The sequence below is a fragment of the Halictus rubicundus genome, chromosome 3 (genome assembly GCF_050948215.1).
Source record: "Halictus rubicundus isolate RS-2024b chromosome 3, iyHalRubi1_principal, whole genome shotgun sequence".
In the NCBI taxonomy this organism is placed as follows: domain Eukaryota; kingdom Metazoa; phylum Arthropoda; class Insecta; order Hymenoptera; family Halictidae; genus Halictus; species Halictus rubicundus.
This window is the reverse complement of record NC_135151.1, coordinates 6,767,804-6,793,671: the sequence shown is the minus strand read 5'-3', so window position 1 is coordinate 6,793,671 and position 25,868 is coordinate 6,767,804. Positions and strand designations below refer to the sequence as shown.

Sequence of the window (25,868 nt, the reverse complement as noted above, 5' to 3'; positions counted from 1 at the left end):
TATATAGAGAAATCACTGTATATTAAGAAAATTGTAGGAGGAATGGTTTGCTCGAGGCAGAGCTTTCATTTTGCAATTTTCCGAGGTTTTTTGTGCACGTTATGGATGCAGATCGTTCCGCAGGCTAATTATGATAATTTAGCGAGGCACGATTTCGCATTCAAATCGATTTCCGGTTCACACGGGCTGCACGTGACACGTAACGCGTATCGGAGTTCGTTGAGTAACGAGATAATTGGGGTGGGCGTAACCGTGACGGAACGCGCAGGGTGGCCGAACCATCGAATTGTTTCCTAAAGCGGGATGATAATCAGCTAGCATACTTTCCCACCGCCATATGTAATGTTATCGACGAGTCGTAGGAGACTCGAACAAGCTTTCAATTACAGTAACTTCTCGATGTTTCCTAACGTCACGTTTCGTCCCTAAGCGAATATTTTCTCGCCAATTAACGATGGATTTTTGTAGTAAGGGTACGTAATCTTTTTCTCAAAAATTCATGTATTTCTATCTCTCATTAAAAATGGTAATTACACTATGACGTACAAAAATATTAAATATTTCTTATGCGGACTAGCATGAAAATTTGTATAGTATTCAGTAGACACTGCTGTTGAGATTATGCACACAGGAGCAGCTTGACAGACAATTATTGTTAACAATTATTGCGAGACAATTATTCGTTTTAGGAAATCATTTTGTAATAAGTGGAGGCGTTTAACAAGTTAAGAGAAGAGGTTGCGATTGCACCGATGATCTAACAATCATTTTAATATTACTATCTGTTTAAATTACGTTTTGGCAATTTTAACATATTATATTTTTTATAGTCCACCGCTAAGGATTTTTCAATAGCTCCGTCCACACCAATATCAATTTCAATCGTAAACCTACAATTCACCCCCGGTGATGTAAACCAATGGTTCTGCTTAGGATTATTATATAAAATATGATTTTTCAACTTCCTTTTGGTACAGCACTGTTATTGAAAATACTATTTACAGATTTCCGGTAGATAAAAGGTTAAGAGCCTCAATTCATTTCAAATTCGTTTGAGTATACGCTCCAATTGAACATTTCTAGAATCATTTATTGCAGCTGAATCAAAATTCGCCAACTTGTACAAAGAGTAGAATGAGGAGTTATCATTCATTTCACAGTCTCTGATGTTTTTTATAATACCTCACGCAAGCACGAATTATAATAGCTATTACACAACCTATTACAAGACCTCCGCCAATGGAAGCCACGATTATATGAATGCTGACGCCTGCTGGTACAATACACTTGTCCACTGAAACATTGAGTACGTTGTTACCATGAATCATACTGTACCACACATCTCGTAATAGTATGCAACACTAAAATTCAGTATGATGCGTCAACTTACCCGTCAAATTGGTAACATTCCGATATTTGTTGAACGCGGTTAGAGCGATGTCGTTGAACGTCAATTGGACATTCCGCAATTCCACAACAGTCTCAAGATCGCACTTGTATATACTTCTCATGTACGAGGAGAACAAATCCAGTTTTCTCTCAGTTATCTCGTATCTGCTTTCTTTATTGTTTTGTAAAAATATATTTTAACGTTTAACTTTCGCTGTTTCCGTTCAATGCAAAGTTCCTCTCAACGCGTTGACCGCCGACTCCACGACCACAAACATAAGATCAAACACGATTTTATTAAGACGATCGTAGTTAATTGCTCTCTCGATCTTGTTGCACTTCGCGGATCACTGGTGCACAGGATTTATCAGAGCGAAAGATAATTGCAGTCAAGCATGGGCGATCAACGTATTGATTCACTTAATCTATGAGTTATTCGCGTAACTATCATTATCATTCATAACGCTACGAAGATCTTGTTCAGCATAGTTTCATGATATTAGACTGCAGATCTTCACGCAAAATAAGATTTTAAAGCATCAGTTGTAGATGACAGTAGGTAAGTAGATTGTACTAACTGATTTGCTTCATTAATCATTCTAACATGTTGAGAATAGTACATCGACATTCGTGAATTCTCGCGATTTTTTCCCTGTTTTAAATTGCACAGTTTTTTTTTTCTCATAAATGCATAAAATCCGCAGTCTATTCGTTATCATCCGCGTCACTCACCTGACGCATCTGGGAACTTTTTCTCGTCCAGGTAAAAGCCCACCGTGATCATGTTTACGTGATAAGACAAGGTGTCCCCGCCGAATGTCAACTTGATCGAATTCCTAGTTTTATCGGGGTGCTCAGGGTCGCTGACAACTCCTTCTGGCAGCCATGACAACGTCATTTCAGGATTTCTGCAATCGCAGTGCCCTGTCACGTTTACTCCATCTTTTGGCACTAAGAATGTCGTTTCCCTGTTCTGCAATTCACAATAATGGAACGATCATTGGGCATCGCGATCACTGTCTTTTATTGCTTCATTATTAAACTGCGAATCATTCTGCAAGTATAAACTTTTGTAAAGCCAATCGACAAGAATTGCAGTCGAAAAATAATCTGTTCCTTCTATTAAGAGTTCTGTTACACATCAAAGTGTTCATCAACCATGATAAACTGTTTTGCATATCGTTTGATACTGTTTGATCCGCGGAGTATTCATTAGGCCAGCGACGAGCAATGTGAACTTCCTTTCAACGTTTTTCATCGTGCGATACAAAAGTGTTTGCGTTCCTTATGATAGACCTGGGCAACTTCTTCCCCGCCATCACTTCACGATCCCTACCACCAGTGTACAGGTTCCCCCACCACTGGTCACTTCATATTACCCTACCGTGATTTTATGTCTCCTGGAGACAACCTTCTATATAGGTTCCCAGCCTACCGCCCCCTCCCCCAAACTCCATAGGAGCATGGTGGGGGGTCTCAGGAGTGGGAAGGGGACTCGCGTGTGGCTCGCCAGCCACCAGTTGCCCAGGCCGGATGATGATAGTTTCAATTGCAATTACAGTCCTTCACTTACCGATCTCGACTTCGTTTTATATGTAACCTTCACGGAAATAGTCATGTTTGCTAAAATGCAAGCAATGCTCTCGCCTTTCTCCCTCATTACGTACTTGAAGGCAGCCTCGGAGGGATGAGGATGAACAGTGTTACCATTCTCGTCTTCATCGCCCGGACAAGCGTATGCTGCACCATTAATATTAATTCGTTAACAGCGTATGCATAGTTGCGTTTCATTCTACTATTTTCAATGAATACTTGAACATTCATAACAGAATTATAGAATAAGTGACAATGCTCAAAGGATATTTCTGATCTCTCATTTTCAAAAGTCGATTCTTTTACTTTTTTCATTTTCTTTAAGTATAAATATTGTAGAGTATATGTGCAAAGGGACATATGTTATCGCGCAAACCAAAAATTTAAAAATTCATCAATTTTTCTTGTTTTCGTATTATGCTGAAGGTTGAAAAGTATTTGAAGAGTCTTACCATTTTTAGTAATGAGGTCCTCTTGGTCGTTAAATGCTATTAGGCTAACGTTGCTTATGATTATCCTCGACCAACCAGCCGATATGATCTCTTGACGTTCCGGACAGTTGTACCATCCATTATTCTTTGGACCGACAAACATACCGAGCGACACATTCGATTGGTGAAGATACCATCGGTCCAGGTCCCAATCTGATTGTGACGTTAAATAACGTTACTTGTACGTACCACCAATTACTAATTATTAAACTGCGGATCTTTGTGCAAAATGAAAATTGTCTGCGTCAATCGCAAGAAACAAGAACCAAGTCAAAATTTCCTTTTTAAACCTTTTTACTCTTTAAAACTGTATCCAGTCATTTTTTCATAAATGCGTAAAATTCGCAGTCTACTAATTTCAACTCTATAGTTACCAAAATTATTCGGGAAACTTGTGTTGTCAGCGTAAATCTTCGTTTCCAGGTGGAACATGCTAAAGTCTGAATCACCAGACAGATAGAACGCCACACTGTTCAATTGATTGCCCTTTGCTGGCCACGTTAGTTCCATTTTCGACAGCGAAGGACCGCAGACACCATGTGCTGTAGCGTTCGTTGGAACTGTTATGTTGGTGTATACCTGCGAACGAGAACTATGCAACGAGCGTCTTCGAACAGTGGTGTATCAAAGTGGGATTTCTGTTTATTCTACACAAGATGAAAATTGAACGGTACACGTCAGGGTACAAGGCTGCTCAGAATGTTGTCTATTATTGTTTTGACTCTTTAGGCAGAGCTGCTCAACATGCCTATTAGCGGGCAAGGGCGCCCGCCGATGCCGCTGGGCACAAGTGAGTTAGCGGAGTGGGGGTTGGCCGTAGCCAGTGATAATTTGCCACGTAGCTGTGACAAATACATGCAAAATTGCCCGGAGGGGCGTGGCTTCGTGCCCGCCGTTCTGTGTACGTATGCCCATTGCTGCCCGTACCGACAAACGCTGAACAACTCTGCTCAGTGTCAGTGTCGCCAGATCAACGCCTATTCCCCCATTCTAATTTCCTTTTCTACTGTCTCTGTCATGCATACTCCGGTACCGGCAGAGAGAGAGAGAGAGAGAGAGAGGGTAACTATTTCCCCTCAATTCGTGCTCCCTCCCCTCATCTGGCGACACTGTCTCTGCTTTAGAGGATCAGAATAGTTCTTACGGTGGCCAGGGCAAGGCTTGAGAACATTGTGAAACTTTTGAATTGAACGACCTGAGGTTGATCGACTCAATCGTCCAACCAAAAGCGGCCCAATGTAAACTCGGCTTTACGATTAACCTCTTCAGCACTGTACGCCACTATAGTGGCTTCCGTGGAAAGTATCTGTTTGAACGGTAACGCCACTATAGCGGCTTTTGCGCCATTCGCGGCCAGGCGCGCCGTCCCTGGGAGGTAGTGTTGCGGACGAGCGCGCCGTACCTGGGAGGTAGAGTTGCGGACAAGCGCCTCGTGCTTAAGAGAGTAATTATCGATTTCTTCGGAAACTCACAGTGCCCACGATACCAATGCTATTGTATGGTATTCTTATGGAGATCGACATGTTTGCTAGAATACACGGCACATCCCCATGTTTCTCTCTCACGACGTAATTGAAATCCTTCGCCGTTAGTCTTGGCTGCGTGTTGCAGTCGATTACTGAGAGATTAAAGATAATTTTAGATAAATCAAGCAAATTCTAATGCATCTGGTTCGTCAAAGTGTTCACTTTAAATGTGTCTCGCCTTGTTTCGATGAGAAATCTCCCGTCTCCTCGAACATGACGAGAAGAACGTCCGTCATCTGTAATCGTATGTCTTCCATGTTCAGCGTGATTCCTCGCGAGCAACTGAAAATCCCGGAATCGGATGGCGCGGGAAATAGAACAAACTGTTTCCTTACTATCTTATCAACCCCATCTGTAAAAATAGACTAGACGTAAGATAAACTAGAGCTGGATGCAACAAAGTAGCTAAATAATCACTGTACGTTTAGCGTCTGGAAGATCTTTCTTGGGAATGCTGATATCCAAATTGACGCCGCTGATGTAAGCAACACCGTCGGTATATTGATTGAAGTATATGCGTATGTCATAGAATGATAATACATCGGGTGACATGAAGTACATTGACAAGTGTCCGCTAAGTGTATCATCAGTATCGGATTTACTAACGTATACGAATATAGTGTTTGGTGTTGGAAGCTGCACAGTGTGCTTTGCGGTCTGAAACAAATGCAGCCATTGTCGAGAATTCAATCGACGACAGTGTCCATTGCACAGAACTGAACGAACACAGCTACTCTATGGAAATGTGTGTCGAGCGAGGTATGTTCCAGTGTAACACTCACCGTGTCGTTTATAGTCAGGTACGGAATTTCCAGGACGAACGACATTCTCGCTAAGAATCCGACGCCATACCTTGTGTCCTTGTAATGAATAGGAAACACTTTCGTGTTCGTTGCGTCCTCGCATATCGTTTCTGAAAGTTCGATTCCGTCAGGAAGAATTCGTTAATGTTTGTACTACTCGGCTTTTATCATACAGATTAGTGGTTGATTCACGAATAACTTCCGCCGCAGCCACTGATAAATTATTGGATGCGTGCGAACTGATAACAGTAATGAGAAACAGGTACTCGCGTACAGCGAGCATGATCGCTTATCGTTCGATGACTGTAATCACTAGACAGCGGATGCAAAATATAAATTTTCTATCGGAATTGCAACAAACGAATAAACTACTCATTGTCGTCGTTATCGCAGAAAATCCGCTGTCTAATAATCACATTTAGTGAAGAAAGTAATGAAGTTATCTATTACCTTTCCGCTGACCATAGTCTTTCTTGGTGTTGAACGCGATGAAGGAAACGTCCGATACGATTAGGGCCGTGTCGTTATCGACCTTGATCCTCCTATCCTGAGGACATTTGTGCAGGCCATCCTCCACAGGTGCATCGAACAGGCCGAGGTCAATATTGGACCTCGTGGTTCGCCGTTCATCTGTGTTATTCATTTGTTAGCACAGGGTATTCGATATTTATCGAACGGATTCGAAATGAGACACACAAGAATAGTTGCTTCAAAAAGATTAACCAAGCTCGGATTTAACCCTTCCCCTCGAAAATTTCGTTTATTTTCCGAAATGTTGGCGGTCAACTTCAATTTATAGCTACCGATGTTAGGTCTAAAAAGAGACCGGAAATATATTTGAAAATATCAGAAGTAATAAATCACAGGACTACTACTTCTGAATAACGTGGAAGCAAATTATTTTCGAACAGGGTGTAGTTCGGAATAGAATTGCAAATAAATTTGGAGCGTAGAAGGGTTAAATGAAATTCCGGGGACACTGTCTGTACCTGCGGCGTCCGGGAAGTTGGCCGAATCCAAGAAGAGGTCGACATCGATGGAGAAGACCGAGAAATTGGTGCGGTCGTTAAATAACAAAAATTTAACCACGTTCTGCTGAAATTTGTCGTGCTCCTGCGTCTCCCAAATCAACGACATTTCGGACACCATTGACCCACAAGCGCCCTTTACCACGGCGTTGCTTGGAATCTTTACTTCGTTGCTTACTACCTGTCATCGAGAATAACGCACTAGTGTGTATAATTCCCAGTGGAAGTGTAATAATTGTAAAATAAAAAATCTGAAGCCAGAGATTTGGCTGCCGGTGCACTGCGGAGGTTTAGTGTTAAGGAGAGTGGAACACTTACGTGTTTCTTTTTCTCAGTGATCAATCGACCGATCGAGTTGAAATTTTGCGTGATTTTACCAGAGTAATATTAACACATATTTTAACCACAGATTTATTTAAATTTCGACCAGAGCAGAATTGGCAGCATCATCTATGTTGAATATAACACTGCCAAAAGGTCGACATAGGGACCTTTAGGAATAGAGTTGTATAATTTGATCTGTTCGGTATTTCAAGATTCCCCTAGACTATACAACAGATCTGCAACAACATGCTCCAGAAATGTGAAGTTGATAGCTATAGTAGATTTTGAGAAAAAGGAACACAAAGCTGGATCATTTTTGCTATCGTTACTCGAGGCTTCCGGGTGTAAAAGAATCTTCATCTCATTGAAAACACAGGAGTTCTGATTACCGCAGCTGCATGGAGTGTCTAAATCGTTTGCTGCGATTGTATCTAATTTTTTGAAGTCGACGACAAATGTATTAAGGGCCCGGGGTAGTCACGTGACTTTTTAATTACTAATTTCCATTCACAGCCTTCAGACACAGACTTAAGATCCGCCTTGGTCTTAAGTCTGTGACTAAACTCGTCACATTTTTTGCTCTGTATTATCGATATCATGAATTCTGGCGCCAGAAACGTGCTTCAAGTTTTTGGCTTTATCTCGCAGAGAATCAAGGCAAAATATAGCTCAATTTGTAGCTGGTGATATTTTCTATGGGCGCGCTGGTCTCGACATCATCCACAAAACTCATCCAATGGCATAAAAATGCTTGGATTCCACCGCATGCACATTGTCAATTTTTGGCCTACATCGAACGCTTATATTACCAAATATCTGCATAATCTCGGCAGCTCCTGACCAGCGCGTACTAGATTGAACCTTCCTCTTTCGAATGAGCCCTTTACCAGCGACAATATATTGTTATTTAAGGACAAAAACTTGAAGCACGTAAAACCATTTTTTGACGGTAATGTAGTCACTCTACCTTATCGCGAATCTACGGTGACCGCCCCCCGGAGCCAAGACTCCGTAGATTCGTGATAAGGTAGAGTGACCACGTTACCGACCTGCTGACTCTGCAAAAGTCACGTGACTACCCTTAACTCTTAGACCTGTATAAAACTCCTTACACCGTTTTGGAACGTGTTTGCACAAAGATTAATTGATCATCAATTGAAAACTGCACGAAAGCCTCGATGAATTGTTTCACTGTATCAGTGACAAAATAGTAAAGCATGCTGTACCGCCTTCTGTTTCGTAGCGTAATCAACAACAACGCTGATAGACATGTTGGCCAACGTGCACGGAATTTTCGTTTCTGGATCTTCGATCGTGTAGACAAATTTCAAAGCCGGCGTGCCTCCGCCATCATCCGGAAACGATTTCAGCACACTTTCGCTGGCAATCGATCCGTGACTGGTATAACAGAGTGCTGGAAATTTTGTAGCGTTATCACTCGTCAAAGTTATTTAACTCTTCGCGATTTATTTGCGATCTATCTTCGGTGAAAGTAATTCTAAAAGTATTTCGTCTGTATAGAACAACTTTCGCCGTTTGAAAAAGTTTTTCTACACTTGTCAGAACATTGTGACTCACCTGCAGATATCAGGGTCGATAGAATTAGAAACTGGATTTGCCTTATATGCGATGATCCCATTGTCTCCGTTCGTTAACTTGTCTTCGTGATTAATGGGAACGTTGGAACTGGTTGAAAATGTGCGATGCACAGTATAAATACGGCCGCAAATAGTTCCACCCCCACTCCGAGCTACGCGTCATCGATTTATTGGATATTTTTGATTAGAGATAGAGCTCGAGTGCGGGAAGCGATAAAGAAGCAAATTTTATTTGTCCGAAATGCCCTCAAGCGCCGCGCTACCAGAAGTTCCAGGTAATTGTTTTCATAGTCGTATATTCGTTGCTTTAATGCCATTATGGTTGCGTAATATTGCTCCGCTTATCGTTAATCACGACTTTATTTGTTACAAATGTACTTCAATTTTCGCAGAAATATTATCGCGCAGCTAATCTCGAAGTTTCCGGTGTAAACTAGATATTGTCGAATATTTTGAGAATCGGAGGACGTGGGAAAATTTCCTTGTGAAAGGCACACGATTCATAATGATCGAAAAGTCATGACACTGCATCTTCGGTTGTTGACTAATTATACCAGGCACAAAGAAACGAACTATGATAGACAAACATATGTTGAAGAAGAATGACCTTCAAACGATTCGAAAGAATCGATTCGACCTTTGCTTCAGGAGTCAAGATCATATGTTTCTATATTATATTCTATTCAAACTCGACTGTAAGTCTAATAGGAACGATACAACGACAAACGGGGATATTTAGAAATAATTTATTTTCAAAACATTTACAAATCATTATGGCTGAGGTAGCGTTCACGAGACCTTCTTGCACCGGAGTGCATGCATATCGCATGTTATTTTCTGGTACAATAATATTAAAATGACCGCAAATTCATAGATTCCTTGCATTTCTGCGTCACAGTACCGCTGTTTCGTCTGTTCGATTAGTATCTATTCCTCCTACAAGTGTAGATCACGAACCCAATGATGCCGATGATCACGAGACCTCCTATGATACCACCCACGATTGCACCAACGTTTTCTGAACTGCAATTTTCCTCTGGAACATCGAACAATCTGTTAGCACGCGTAATCTTAACTCGAGAGTACACGAAGAAATCAGAGAGGTCATCACGAGTTGATAGTATGTATAATAGAAATTGTACAAAGTCAAAACAAATGCAATCTGTCCTCCCCCTTAATCAAATTCGTGCTCGTTTAAACGTCGAACGCGAGCGAGTGTTTGAAAGATAAATAAAATAAATAAATAAATGTTGTTCACACACCAGACCTTACTCGGCCACATGACAATAAAAATGTCTGACAAAGAAATCGTAATTGCGGCTGCAAGTTTCATGATTAATTTCATTGCAGTCGAGTAAACATTCTTCGAGCATTCCAAGTGTTCACCGAATACTTTAACGAACATAGACAATGCATGTTTGGAGTTCAATTTTTTTAGAGTGGGAGCCGAACGAGTATTCGTTTGTTTGGTTTAACGTCAACGTGAAATAGTTGGAGTAAAGAAACGTAAAAATCGACGCGGCGCGACAGTATCGAATGAGACAAGCTTACCTGATCTCTTCAAGTAGTCCGCGTTCTCGTTGAAGGCGATCAAAACGACATCGGCGAAGATTGCGGTGAAGTTGCTGGATGCCACTTCGACTTTCGATTCGCATTTGTAGACACCACTCGTGGCATCAGCGGCGAAGTACATCAGATTGTCTTGGCTTCCCTTGAAATTCCCCTCTGTACAAAAATAATCACTTGAAAATTCCAACTAGGTAATTAAACTATAGCTTCCGCCCAGTTTTCGCTTTCAAAATCCCCTAAAAATTGTTCTCCTTCACTACCTAATTGCTAGACCATCTCCAAACGTGGTTCCGTGCTGAGCCAAGACACTGTAGATTCGCGATAAGGTACAGTGACCAAATTAGAGACAAAAATAGGTGAAAAATGGTTCTACGTGCCTCAACTTTTCGTCCTTATATAAGAATATTTTTCGCTGGGAAAGGGCTCATTCGAAAGAGGAAGGTTCAATCTAGCGGGCGCTGGTCATGAGCTGACGAGATTATGCAGATATTTGGTGATATAAGCGTTAGAAGTAGGCCAAAAATTGACGATGTGCATGCCGTGGAATGCAATTGGATGAGTTTTCGGGATAAAATCGAGAGTAGCGCGCGCTAGAAAATATCTCCAGCTACAAGAGCCGTGTTGTTGGCATATATGGAGAATTCAATGTATCTAGAATGTTTTCACGGCTCGGAAACTATCAAGCAAAGGAATAACGGGTTAATGTTTGATCCCTATCCTCCCACCTTCCGAGGTGATGGTCGTTTCGATCGCTTTGAGGAAGAACCTCGAGCTCCCTAGGCCGAACGTCAGTTTCAGCAAATTCTTGAAATCAGTCTTCGTTTTTTCCGGCCACATGATCAGCAACTCGGAGTTGTCGTCGGCACAAGTTCCATCGAATGTCGCGTTTTTGGGCACGTTGACGGTGACCTCCTTCGTCTGAAGTTAGAGCAACAACCACAAGTTTGTTTATACTACTTGATGAATAAACACTGTGCCGATGGACTCGGACTTTACTTACTCCATCTTGTTTCTGATAGTTTAGCTTCAGAGAAATAGTCATGTTCGCTAGAGTACAAGGGACATTGGTCTTGGTATTGTGCACGTAATAGTGGAAAGTTGTATTTCCTTTTGGCTTGTTCTTATCATCATTATTGCCATTATTATTGCCATCATTATTGCCATCATTATTGCCATCATTATTGCCATCATTATTGCCATCATTATTGCCATCGTCTTTACCATCTTTATAGCAACCCGACTCTGAAATAATAGCAACAACGATAACAATAGTTGTAACACACCGATACTTCTGATCCTGTTCGAAATCTTCGGCACAAGTCTGACTCGTTATTATACGAGAAGTGGTTAAATGAAAGAGCTGTTCATTGAATTAAGAAGAAACCTAACAGTTTCAGAAAGATGTTATTGTGTACGAGGCAGCAGCCTTTTAGATGCCGAGACTGTTAACTTACCCTTCACTTTTATACTAACGTCTTCCTGGTCGTTGAACGCCATTAGCAGAATGTCGGTTATTTTTATTTTCATCGTTTCGTCTATCGTTGCCTCGGTAGCGTTCGGACATTTATAATATCCGTTTGTCATGTTGTTAGGGAACAGCCTGAGTGTCATATTGGAATCGGAGCGCCGATACTGATCAAGATCTACAACGTCGCATAAAACCGAATTATTTCAAGCCTTCTATTCGTACGCGACTCGCGTCAGCTGTTATCAAGTGGTTGCACACGAAATGCCCGATTTTTCACAGTCACGCTAACACTAAACCTACCACGGTCAAATGATCGGTTTTTCATTTCACAAGTATTGAAATTATAAAAACCTTTTTGTAGGAAACCATCGAATTGACTTCTTCATTCGGGCACATATTACAATGGAAACTGTGCAAAGTTCAAGTAAACTCTAACTTCTCACTCCTATAAGGCGTTTCACTTTTGTATGTTCTGTGCTTGCCAGGTTTACTGTTAAACAAGCGTAATCTTGTTTTTTATAAACTTATGGATTATTGTTTTATATAAAGCAATCGTCATTCTAATCAACATATTTTGTCAATGAAATTGAATTTTTTCGTCGCTCAGGTTCTTCATTTACTAGATAGTTATCTCTATTTTGTAGTCTCCTTTATCATCGACGAATAGCGTGTTAATTAATCGATGCGTGTTGACTAAACATCACATAACGCTATCGTCAATACGTTATGTTTCCACTCATATAAAAAAAAAGAGTAAAATTGAATATCTAAATAAAATTTGAAGGTAACAAACGGTGCTAATATATAATATTTATAATACGTAATATTTGCATTCTTAAGATCGGACATTCCATGTGCAATAATCTAATATCTTTCTTTCGGCAGTTGGCAAGAAAATGTCAAACTTCGTTGAACATATCATGTGCACCGACTAAACTGAAAACCAGTTCAGTGATTTCTCTATATATGTCGCCAAGGCCTGGATGATAAATGTCGCGAAATTATCCCCACTACAGCGGGGGGTGTACCCCGTGAGGGGCCAAGAAGCTCGAGAGACCTCGGACGCCGGACGGCTCAGGTATGTCTCCTGGAGGATACACGACGCTGACAAGACCCGTGTTGCTGACATATATCGAGAATTCACTGTATAACGTACCGGTAGCATTCGGAAATTCGACTCCGTTCAAGTAGATGTCTGCCTTGACAAAATACGCGTAGTACAACCCTGCCTTCGCGTTCTTATACAAACTCAGACGAAGTTTGTTCATGCTGTCTTTCTTGTGGGCTTCCTGGGATCCTGGCCACGTCAAGTCCATGTAAGGCATGTATTCGTCGCAATGGCCGGTTGCTGTCGCATTCGATGGGACCTTTATTACGGCATTCGCCTGCAATTGAGAACACCATTGACAATATTTGCAATGTTTACCGCGAGCTTCCGTGTGCGGGAAGACTTACCGTATTATTGTCTTTCTTCTTGTAAGCCACGTCCATCTCTATCGTCATGTTCCCTAGGATGCAAGGCACGCCCAAATTCGGATCATTCACGACGTAATTGAACTTCTCTCCAGGTGGGGGTTTCGGGTCGCAGACAGTCACTGAAAATTGCAAAACGGTGGCTGTTCTTTGTCAAGTTGTCGAGTCAACTATCCTTGCTACACACGGGGGAAATAGTAATGCATATACCGGGTGACCCAAAAATGTTGTACTTCCTTGAGAGAAGTGATTCCTGAGGTCATTGAAAGTAACTTTCTTTTGTGCGAAAATGTCCTCCGCGGCTTAGATAAGGAATTATCAACGACAAACACGGACCAATCAGAGCACGGCCACAGTAGACGGTTTCCGGTTCAGCGACAGGTCCCGCTGAGCGCATCCGCGCTCTCATTGGACCGTATTTTTCGTTGAACATCGGCCGATTGGCATGAGACAAATGACAATTTTCTCCCCACTCCGCTTTAATTCAAATGACGTGATTTGCCCGTAATTTGGCCCTCGCCTATGCCCGCCACAAGGTATGCTGAGCTACACTGCTCTAATTATTATGTTCACACTTGTTTTCACGCGACGCGATAGTAATGTAGCTATCTGTACCGTTAACGCCTCTACGCATTCTGTATTGTTTCGCTACTTTTTCAATTTGTCACCTTTCATCTTTCTATGGCGTTTATAATAAACGATGAGTTAACCCCTTGACGCGCAAAGACGTTTCGGATACGTCATGCGTTTCTTATGGCACTGTACATACACGTTGTAAGAAGAATGAAAAATTTTCGGACCTTTTCTTTCATCCCAGCGTTTCTCACTGTTGAACGGCGCGAAGAGGACGTCCTCGAGTGTTATCTTGATGTCGCCGAAGCGTAGTATGTTCCCAGTTTTGCAGCTGTAAAGTCCGTCCCCGAGAGCCACAGGGAACAAACGTAAGTCTATGTTTCCCTTGCGGTTTATGTCATCTGCGATTACAATGAATCATTAGTTTAAAGGATATAAGGAATTATAAAACGTTCTATACGATCGGAATGGACCGCAGCTTCCGGAATAAGCAAAATTTCATCGACGTTGCATCGAAAGACCTTCCAAATCTGAATACACACACATGTCGTATCAATTATTTTCCAGCTACAGTGATCAGTAGACTGCGGATCTTTACGGAAAATAAACATTTTCTAAGCTCATTGTCAGAGACGGAAATTCGACAAAATTGAATTTTGTGTTTTATCCATTTGAACGAGTTGAAAACGGTGTAATAACACTCTTAGATTCTTCTAATGTCTTCACAGTATTCTATTTTATTTATTCATAAAATAAGAGACATAAAATCCGCAGTCCAGTGATTAGAAAATTCAATGAATAATCGGTGAACGCACCTGCAGCATTCTGAAGGTTCTTTTTGTCGATAGAAATGTCCACGGCCACTGCGTCGATGTAGGCAGTGCCATTATCGTGTTCGCGTATTGCCAACAACAATTTGTACTTGTCTTGGTTATTCTCCCATTGCAGGTCCGCCCAGTGACTCTGTTTGTTTCCCTCGTTACTATACGTGTGGTTCTTCACTTGACCATTCCCTAAATTCGGTATGTGTTTCAGAACCTGCGTCAAAAGGAGTGTGCTTTTTCAACGATAGTAATCGGCAGGACCAACTGCGCCGTGTTCTATTTTTGAAACTTTTACTAATGTATTATTTGTGACCTTTGTCTGGTTCAAATAAAACCAAACACGACGCTGTTCGGATAAAACATTTAATTAGCTACGGTGTCAGATTAAATATTTACCGAGCTGTATCGTGTTGTATACGGATCGCTTTAGTTTAAACTAATATTTGAGGATTCGGATGTTATCGATTCGGATAATCGAGGTTCCACTACATCGCGGATTAAACAAATAAATGCGATCCAAATTGTATCGTGTTTGGTCTCATTTGAAGCAGAAAAATGTCACAGATGCGTCAGTAACAGTTTCATAAAGAAATAATTAAAAACAGAGAAGTTTCGTCACTGAATTAGTATGGTCTCATCGACATGTGTTACATTTCTCTGGGTTCAAGCTGTGGAGATTTTTTCACAAATATCATGCACATCTCTTTCACACGTATCGATGCATTAGTGTAATCATTAATCAAGCGAGTAGGACTGACTTACAACCGCTAATTTTTTAAGGCTAATTACTCGTTCGGGAAACTCTTTGTATAGTGAAACTCACACTGCCGTCGGTGGACTTGTACGGTATTTCAAAGGTAATTTTCATCTTCGCCAAAGTTGCAATCGTATTGTTGTTTGTCGGAATAGTATAAGGGAAAATCGGTATATCCTTGCATGTTTCAGCTGAAAATCAAAGCTCTCGTTAAGATGATTGGTGTTACCACGAGAAGAAGATATTTTCTTTTAATGGTACAAGTAGACTGCGGATTTTATGCAATCGTGGCAACAAAGGATTGATCAAACTCAAAACTGTAAAGACATTAGAAGAATCGAATGGCGTTGGCATGTTAACTCTCCGCCTGCAACCTTATTTTTATCAACGCCGTCTGCATATCAGGGTTGTAATATTGTATAATTGTTGGAACGTCAAACGTTCAAAGCGTTAATGGGAAAGAAAGAAATTCAAAAGTGAAATTTAGCTTCGGACATGAACGACCCAGGTTGCAAACGGAGCGTTTTAAAATCATTGACAGTTGAAATGCCCTTTTGTTCCCTACAATTGACCTGGACAATTTTTATTTTACACGAAGATCCGCAGTCTGGGTACAAGTTTCTTATGCGGTACTTGAAGTACTCTCGACATATGAACTTTCTTTATCATCCGTGTGTTTCGAATATAAATGGTGTGCATTACTTCCTTGCTTGGTGGGATTTTTATCTTTGTTGAAAGCAATCAAAGCAACGTTGGCCATCGTTATATTTAACGACTTATCGATCACCGTCTTCTTGTCGCATTTAGCTAAACCATTCACCACGTTTCCGGCGAGTATTCCTGTGTCCATGTTTTTCACCATCTTCACCCGGTCCCCTGTGCGACAAATTTTCTAGTGAGCAGAAGAAGGAGATCCATGCCGAGGAAACTAAATTGCAAGGCAGAGAACGTACCATCAGCATCGGCCGAATAGAGGTCAAGGGTGACAGAGACGATCGAGAACATGGTGTTGTCGTTGAGCAACAGGAACTTCACTTTGTTCTCCTTGTCCTTCTCGACCCAACTCAACACCAGTTCAGAGACCACCGGCAAACAGGTGCCAGTCGAATTTGCATTCTTTGGAACCGAAACGTTCATCGTTTTTGAAGGTACCTGAAAATCGGAAGGATTTTAGTTGCGTCTCGAGGAGGACGAGAGAATTGTAAATTGTACGGACATCTCCGTGCCTAACGGGCCCCTAATGTCGCATTGCTAGATGTCAGATCTAAGTAATCTCAGTAAACTCCGACGCATTGCGATTAGTCACACAAAACAAATTAATCGTCAAATCAAACCGACCATTGAAACCTTCCAACTTCTTCTACGTCACTCAACAAGAGATCCTATCCTACTTTCCTCCACGTTAACCATTCTCCCTTTCATGTCCGAAATGTTGTCTCCCTGTGTGTACAAGGTGTTTCTTTTAAATCGAACCTCGAAATTATTTCCGTGATCTATTAACCCTCGGGACGAAGGACCCTCCTCGCACTTTTACGATTGACGGTGCATAAGACCATTCTCGGCTTTATAGTAAATTTTTTGAAACACATATTTTGAGAGGTGCTTCTCGTAAATACATTAGTCTTGTATCGTTCTTAACACTAGAACGACCGGAGCAGTCAAAATGACTGCTTCCTAATTTTTTCTTTTACAATTACTGAAATTGTAAAAATGTTTCCATCGGAAATTTTTTAATGAACCTCTTCATTGAAGCACATATTACAATAAAAGTTGTATGAAGTCTGAATGGGCACAGTCTTGTCACTGTTACAAAGCAATATACGTCACTCGCATTTATTGCTCGGTCGTTCTAGTGTTAATGTAACAATCATTACTCGTGGCTCAGCATAGACACACTCAGAATTTAAATAGTTCCAAGACGCGTATCTGATGGAGATAAGAAAAACTTCTCCCAAGGTCATGTGGACGGTCTTTTCAAGGCCATCCGCAATTTTGCATATTTGCTTTTTTTATGATACGAAGTTGTTGTCGGCATCGAGATGCAAGAACTTTGAAACTACGACCTTGAAAATACCTTGACGATGAAAAAATGAATTGAAATTGGAAGAATTTAGAGATGAAATAGCCTTAGCTATGTGTATGTATAAGTGACTATAGTCTGCACGGAAATAATTTGAAAATTTGATTTAGAAGGAACATCCTGCATTTATAGATCGTTTTCCCGGTGTAAGTGGAAAGCTCAAAGTCCCGCTGTATTATCAAATGAACTGCTTCGATGTTGTGTGACTTTTGTGAACACGGGTATGGCGGTTAAAGAATTAAACAAAGCATAGAAGTTCGAACCGTTTTAGACACAGTACGCAGTTCCTATCGATCTCTGCTTGGTCCAGTTAGAAGGTTAGCTCTTACAGCGCTTACCTTAGGATCCTTCGTTTTGTACTCCACTGTGACGTTGATGTCCATCTTAGCCAGGGTGCAATATATATCGGTCTCATTTTCCACCTTGACCTTGTACGGATACGTCAATGGTTCCTCCGGCTTGACTGCGGCGTAGTTGCACGACACTGAGGATTCAGGGTACACTTTAATAAACACCGACCTTTGGCATACGCCCCGGTACACCATGGAACTCACCTGCAGCTACGAAAGCCGCCAGAACCAGGAACATTATTCTTCGTTCCATGGTCACTCCTAATATCGTCTAGGAGTTAAACTCCACACTTGCGAATTTCTCACAGATCTGTCGCGGCTTCGAAGAGTCTCGATAATGAGGGGGTAGTGACCACTGTAGCCCGTAGTCGATGTAATAACATAGGATGGCGTGTCCCCACTCCCTTGACACCTTATCAGTCGTTTTCGAAAAAGATAAAATAGCTAAACTCGCACGTTCATTGACTTTTCTGTTTCTACACTGCCACCCCTCCCCCCCCCAACGTTTCTCTAATTTCCAGCACAATTTCAGCGGTCCTTTTCCACGGATCTGCTACGGATCGAGGGCTATTGCTAATTAGATCGTGGGAGTTTGCTTCCTGGAACGATTCACGACGGTTCGCACCTTGTCGTATTAATCAGACACTCGAAACTACTTATCGCGGCGTTCGATGTTCACCGATCGAAACCGCCGCGCCGCGAGCCTTATCTTTTGTTTCTCAGCGTCCTTTGTGATAAGGGGATAAGCAATTTGGAACACCAATTGATCTAAAGCCACGTGATAATGTTCGTAGTTTTCTTTGTTACAGTGTTGCCTCGGTATATACGAGAACAGGACCGAAATATCGCCAGTGTCGTGTGCAGACGCTGCTATTCTCTGATTTCTTACAGTGGAAAATTTTTTTTTCAATTGCACTTTGATGAAACTTTAGTCAACATATTTTGAATATTTCTCTGACTGAAATGATACCAAACACGACACGGTTTCGATCGTGTTTGCTGATTTAATTCACGATACATTAGAACCTCGAATATCCGAACTATTCCGTGGAACATGGCGATCAGGATAATAGAACAGCTAGCTAGTTAGGGCTACATTAAATTTTTACTCATTTGAATTTTTACTTATTTGTTTTAATGCAAACTGTATCGTGTTTGGCGACATTTCAATAAGAAAAATACTATTACAATATTACACTAATATTACAATTATTTTATGTAACGGCCCATTTGCAACATTAGCGCATGTACACGCGCTATTTTCCTGGCCACTAGTAAGTAACTCAGTAAGAAAGCTTCAGTAACCATAGGTCGAAAGGTCAACGGTTTCTGAGATATAAACATTTTTGCTTGCTAACTTCACGATTCATTTACTACTGGCCTTTTGATATTTACAGAAGATTTTCCACGTGTCTTCCTTCCTTCGATAAATAGCTGACTGATTCCGGATGAAATCTACTGTCGGCACTTGGATAAGAACATTCAGAACGCGGTTTGTAAACACTAAAGTAAACATCGCATGCGATGGAAGCAAGCAAGTCAATCGTGCAAACAAAAATGTTTATATCTCAGAAACGGTTGACCTTTCGACCTATGCTTACTAAAGCTTTTTTACTCAGTACAGTGTATCCTATATACCATATAATTATTGAATAGTTTTTTTAACACCCTGTATATCGGAATTTCGTACTTAACAGTGTGTATAACAAATATTTATAAATTACTAAAACATAATGAAATATCTTTTTGCTGTTGAAATCGTTCAAAAAATTGACGTTGACAGCATTATTCTTCGTTCTTGCTCACGATCGAAATCTCGAGATACGATGTTAAACCAAACAGACAAATATCGACTTACACCAATTTTGCGTGAAACAAAATTGAACAAAATAGCTCGGCGTGTGATCAACTCTGATCGGAAATAGTTGCTAATATTAACAAATCTCCTGACAGCACCGTATTCGTTTGTTTTATCGATCGCAATCACCGGCGCTGGTAATCTGCACAGCTCCGTCCCTCGCCACCGTACTTTTTCATTTCTGCTGAATCACGACGCGGTTTTCGTTAACAAAGGTTAGGCGGTTATGCCTCGGCCACCGGGCAACGCATAATGCATCGATGCCTGCAACCCCCTGATTTTCGTGACTCGTGGGTGGTTGCGATTCCGATTAATAGCCACAAGAGGAGCTGGAAGGGAGAAAGAGCGTGGCGAACGTGACAAAAGTTGCACAGGATGTGGTTACACGCGCCCACGAAAATCGGCATCGGCCGCGGATCAAACGAGTGCAACCCTTCCCTCCCGCGCTCGCCCCCATTGTTCCTCGCAGCTGCCTAATGCACGGTTTCGCCGGATTTTCTTCCTCCTCCTGCGACGACGTTACTGACTCTGCCTGACCAACGTTGACCAGCATTATTCTTACCCGTAGATTGACTGCAGAGAATGCTAAACCAATGTTGTAAAACAATGTTGTTTTTAATCGTTTTATTAATGAAATTTTTATCGCGGTATTCGCGGCACTTTTTCGATACCAAACACGATCCCATTCGGTTGATATTTGCTTGTGTAATCGACAATACAGAGTGGCACTTTTCAGTAAGGCCACCTAAATATCTCTTCAGGTTATTGTGATGCAAAAAATATCTGTTATGTAATGTAAACTACATTTTTTTTTTATTGCATCGAAAAAATGGAAAAACATATTGAGATATGTATAATAACATGACCTTGAAATGACCTTGATCTTCGTGCAATGTATTTTTTGATCAGTTACACGATGCAATAACAAAAAATGTAGTTATGTATCAAAAAACACCGATGACCTTAATAACTTTCGAAAAAAATATTTTTGCCAAATATTTGGTCCATTGACACCATGGACATTGCATAATAACCTGAAGAGATATTTAGGTGGGCTTACTTAGAGGGATCACACTGTATAGCGACTCCGTTATCCGAACTAGTCAATGGGGAACATGTTTTGGATAATAGAACAGTTATCTAGATGCAGTCGAATCGTGTTGTACACCGATCATTTTAGATTCTATACATATCTGGATAATGGAGAATTCAGACGTCATTAGTTCGGATAAGCGAGATTGTATTAAATCGTCGATTGAACGAGCAACTGTGGTGCGTACTATGTCATGTTTGGTCTTATTTTAATCAGAAAAATGTCACGAATAGGTCGAAATTCCACAAAAGAAAGAACAAACAAGTTTCATCACTGGATTTAGTATTGTCGTCTCAGCGATCAAGCTTCGGGGCTTCTCGCGGGATACAGCCTTCGGTATCGGGGACAGATTTTTCACAAATACGGTACAATCTAGCAAGATCGATAATCGCGTCCCGACATCTCATTCAAGAAATTCGTGACTCGCATGGTCGAGTGATGTCACTTCTAAACTCGGTGTTCACCTTTTCATTCGAAAACAATGATGACGACTAACTTGAGCCGACGAATTGTACGCGTTTCATCGAGACGACCTGGCCTTTCGCAGTCCTAACTATAATTTCTTCTTTATCCACAAACAGTCAAAGTCGCGCGTCTATTCACCGACGCGGCGTTATTTGGCCGGCAATAAATCGGTTGCTTCACTTTTCCTCCATAATGGCAGGGACGGCTGGTGAACGGGACGGTATTATTGCCGATCGGTAGCATGATCCTCCGCATTGTGTCCCGACCGTAATTTTCGTTCCGACGCCGACGATTTCGTAAATCCACCGAGAAACCGCCGCTTCGCAGGGGTGCTCGTTACTAGGCGTCTGTCGGCCTGCAATCTGGGTGCATGTGCAAGCTGCAGCGGGACCCCTAGGTCCTGTTACCTCTAATTATTGCCAAATAGCTAACTTAAAGGTGACAGTCTGGACCCATTAGTGGCGACTGCAAATGCCTGACATCGTTTGCCTTTGGACGTTTCGAGCAAACGATCCTTTCACCGGTATTGTGACGATGTGACTGCAGATGCGATGGTCTTTCGATGAAATCGGGTAGGAGATACACAAAACGGTGCAAATGTTAGAAAAATCTCAGAACATTATGTTAGTCTGAAGAGGACTATCGCAGTTTTTAAAATATTCTAATATAGAATAAATTCGACGCAACAAACGGCGGTAACGAACATGTTAACACTATATCTACCTAGAGTTGCCAGAACAAGACTTGTTGCCCCACTTTAATATGGAGTCGTGCATATTCCGGTACTGGCAGAGAGGGAGAGAGCGACACTAGATCTACCGGATCAGTCAGAATGACTGATTCCTAATTTTGTCTGAAATTAGAAAAATGTTTTCATCAGAAACTTCCAAAAAACTTCTTTAATAAAGCACATACTACAAAGAAAGATTGTATGAAATTTGCATTACCCCATTTATTATTCAACAGTTCTACTGTTCAGGCAGGAAATCTAGTAATGAATATGATAAATCATAAATTCTTATATTTATGTGATCAAATAAATTATTTTGACTATCTCACGAGGTCGCTTGCTTAACGGTCTCGTATTAAATATCCGTTAGCGATTTTTAATAAACCGATTGACCCATACGTATGCGTTAACAATGAGCACGCGCAGGCAGCTAGGGACCTTATCGAGATCGTGGTGCAATCGACGTCAATCGATAGTTTCTTGTTTGCACGAGACCCGCAGATCGGCACGCGACCGAATAAAGGACGAAATAGAAGAATCGGTAAAGAATACGCTAAAAGAATACCGAACGCACGGGCCAAAATGGAGAACAACATGGACGCAGCTGCTCGATAGCCACCCCTTCGCCGTTCACCCGTCGATCGTCATCTGGCGACGTTTCCGACGATCGCAATCATTTGCTCCCGTGGAGCCGCGAGATCCCAACAGATCGAACGCGTCGATCTCAACGATCGATGTCGCCCGATCTTTCGGCCATCTGCCAAGGACACTGTGTTCTAGGCTGTGGCAACCCCTTCGCGGACCACCGGCGGATTTTCACGGGCCAGCGGTTGCCCACAATGAGCTGCGAAAGGTGCATGATCCAAAGGGGATGAATATAAACGGATACGTCGATTGTTCGCCGCGTGACGCGACGTTTCGTGAATCGATGGCGTCCCATCGGAGCCACTGAATAAATTAACTCTAGTCGCTGGCTTCCGTTCTGTGCTTATACTAGCCTCTTCGTCGAATTGGAACTTGAATTCTAATAACCAAAAGTCGTACAGCTGCAAATTTTCTGTTTTTCCCGAGAAGGGAGGATTTAAGAGCCAAGGTTAGTCACGTGACTTTTACAGAGTCAGCATGTCGGTAACTGCTGTATAATTTCCGTTCACAGCCTTCAGCCACTGACTTAAGATTTGTTTTGGTCTTGACCCGACGGTCTTAAGTCTGTGACTAAACTTGTCACATTTTTTGCTCTGGCTTTATTTCGCAGAGAATCAAGACAAAATATAGCTCAATTTGTAGCTGGAGATATTTTCTAGCGCGCGCTACTCTCGATTTCATCCAGAAAACTCGTCCAATGGCATAAAAATGCTTGGATTCCACGGCATGCACATCGTCAATCTTTGGTCTACTTCCAACGCTTATATTACCAAATATCTGCATGATCTGGTCAGCTCATGACCAGCGCGCGCTACATTGAACCTTCCTCTCTCGAATGAGCCCTTTCCCAGCGAAAAATATTCTCATATAAGGACGAAAAGTTGTGGCGCGTAAAACCATTTTTCGCCAATTTTGGTCGGTAACGTGGTCACCCTACCTTATCGCGAATCTACGGAGTCTCTTATCAGCGTTGACTCACGCGTTAACCGTTGACTTATCACTTCATTTTTAACGATTTTTTTACGCCAAATGACGATAACTGATTTTCTGTTACGATCCTAAGTCGAATATTATCGATTGGAATCTTACTGTTGCGAAGCGTTTCGCAAACGTCCAATGTCAATGTCATCGTGCAATGACTAAAATTCTTAATCGAATTTGTATCTTGATCGCCTTTAGTTTGAAGGTCTAGAGCATGGATTGCCCTTCGGGGCACTCAGCTAACTCCCTTAAGAGCAGGAGTAACGAGGCCACGACTTCTTCGAATTTATTACACAGGAAAAGATAAGATATTCTGTCATCGACAATGCTGATTGCTACATCTGGAGCAAGTATTGAGATTGCCCTCTGGAGCATTGCCCTGGCTCTTTCGAGACCAGGAGCAAGAAAACCACGCCCTCAGATCCCCAATTGGACCGAAAAATTACTATTAACAACTTAGATCATTTCAGCTACCTCCAGGTGGCAGTATTGTCCACTCTGGCAACTCTAGACAACTCGCAAGAATTCCATCCATAAAAGATCGGATCTACCGCTCATAAAATTCTGCACGAAAGGAATAGCACTCTCCGATAGCACTCTCAAATGCTACCGGAGAGTGCTATTCCTTTCGCGCAAAATAAAAAACTGACGAATTCGACTAGCGACAGTAACTCGCGACAGTTTTACTCTGAAATTAACACAGTCCATTACATAAAGTCTCGCAAACAATTGACAATAATATTTAAGCACATATCAATAATCATGCCGGTCATACGATATCCTCGAACGAGATTGCGAGGTCCTATCGTCCGCATTCATCGCTCTTATTATCGATACGATCAAACCCATTCGAAACGTTCACTCCGATCAGAACGATACGAGTGCAATCTTGCAAATTTATTGCCGCTTACGAGCGTGCACAACACGAACCAGGTAGCTTGTTTATTCGGCCAATGAGCATGATATTCGAGCCATCCCTTTTCGACTCGACGAAAGGAGTGTTGAAAACACATTGGCAACGTTTCCCAGTGGAATAGACGGTGGTTCTGAGATACTTGTACGTGTACGAAATTCGGACAACGGTATATATGTTTATAGATTCTAAACAAGAGCGACCGGCAGACTTTTTATGCAGAATAAAACTAATCTGTATCAATCCTCCGACTGCAACCTTATTTTCGCGACTAGTTTTCTTACTGTACTACGCTTTCAAAAAATCTAAAAAGATTCTGGGATACGTATTGAAGTTCTTATTTTCGTATACAATCGTGCGGACGTCAAATGTTGGAAGCGTTAATGGAAAAATATATATATCGAAAAGAAAGAAATTCAAAAGTGAAATTTCGTTCCGGAAAGAAAGACATTTATTCGTCTTCTGAATCATTTTATAGAGTTGAAAAGAACACAACAGCATTTTAAAAATCTTTACATGTTTTTACTGTTTTGCATTCGATCCATCGAGAACAAATGTCGACGATGAAACAAAGCTTGTAGATGAGTAAGTCAGAGGTTTCTCGAAAATTTCGGGACGTTTGAATCGAGTGAAAAACAGTGAGGCTTATATCGGTATGGAATTATAGGATCAAAGACTGATGGATGTTTTCCGACAACAGTGCTATCAGCAACGCGACGCGACGCGTCTCGTCGACCGGTTTTAATCGGTTGCGTCGTAAATCCTCGTCTATCGAACCGGGATGGCAGCGTGTCGCGGCGATTCACGGGAATCGGCGAAGCAAACGGAAACAATGAGTAGCACGTGCACGGCTTCCCATTTAGCCGGATCAAGGAAGGTACATATCGTTTAATCGCAACGATACGCGTTCACCGCTCGCAGCCGCGAGAGGAACGGCGCGGCGCGGAGCGGCGCCGGAACGCGCGCGCACGTACGCGCGCGGGGACGCGAGAGGAAGTTGAATTAACTTTCGCGCAGTTTCGCGCAGAAGGGAAGCAGTATCTGGAATATGCTAATCCGTAATAACGCTTTACGCCCGCGTACTACCAGCGGCGGGGCGACCGACTGAAATTTACCGGAACGAAAGCCGCATCAGATAACGCCATTACATTCTAACGAACAATGTTTCTATCTCGCCGCTACGGTGAGATCGCTCCCTTCTGTTCCATGATTACGGTAATGCCTCGATACACGTGAAAATTTCGGACAGAGATGACATTTATATTGTGAACAGACTAATGAGGTTAACAATTATCTTAACAAAATTCCACCGGCCTGGGAATCTCCGAAATGGAACGCTA

At 41.8% G+C, this 25,868-nt stretch overlaps 2 protein-coding genes across 2 annotated transcripts; both read right to left on the bottom strand.

Moving 5' to 3' along the window:
* Positions 1–499: 499 nt before the first annotated feature.
* Positions 500–8,815, bottom strand: LOC143353010 (uncharacterized). Its single transcript, XM_076786103.1, has 14 exons — positions 8,733–8,815; positions 8,381–8,568; positions 6,792–7,011; positions 6,253–6,432; positions 5,782–5,912; positions 5,422–5,656; positions 5,178–5,351; positions 4,946–5,091; positions 3,848–4,052; positions 3,435–3,626; positions 2,963–3,129; positions 2,122–2,362; positions 1,391–1,561; positions 500–1,294 (listed from the first exon to the last, which is right to left on the bottom strand). The coding sequence occupies exons 1-14, from the start codon at positions 8,791–8,793 to the stop codon at positions 1,155–1,157; spliced, it is 2,451 nt and encodes an 816-aa protein (XP_076642218.1). The 5' UTR covers positions 8,794–8,815; the 3' UTR covers positions 500–1,154.
* A 675-nt stretch (positions 8,816–9,490) lies between these two features.
* On the bottom strand, positions 9,491–18,455 carry LOC143352244 (uncharacterized). Its single transcript, XM_076784574.1, has 14 exons — positions 18,048–18,455; positions 17,832–17,977; positions 16,367–16,565; positions 16,116–16,289; positions 15,483–15,604; positions 14,651–14,873; positions 14,063–14,236; positions 13,245–13,384; positions 12,946–13,174; positions 11,776–11,964; positions 11,322–11,563; positions 11,047–11,239; positions 10,304–10,477; positions 9,491–9,788 (listed from the first exon to the last, which is right to left on the bottom strand). Exons 1-14 carry the CDS (start codon positions 18,094–18,096, stop codon positions 9,673–9,675), a joined length of 2,370 nt encoding a protein of 789 aa, XP_076640689.1. The 5' UTR covers positions 18,097–18,455; the 3' UTR covers positions 9,491–9,672.
* Between the last annotated feature and the right edge of the window lie 7,413 nt (positions 18,456–25,868).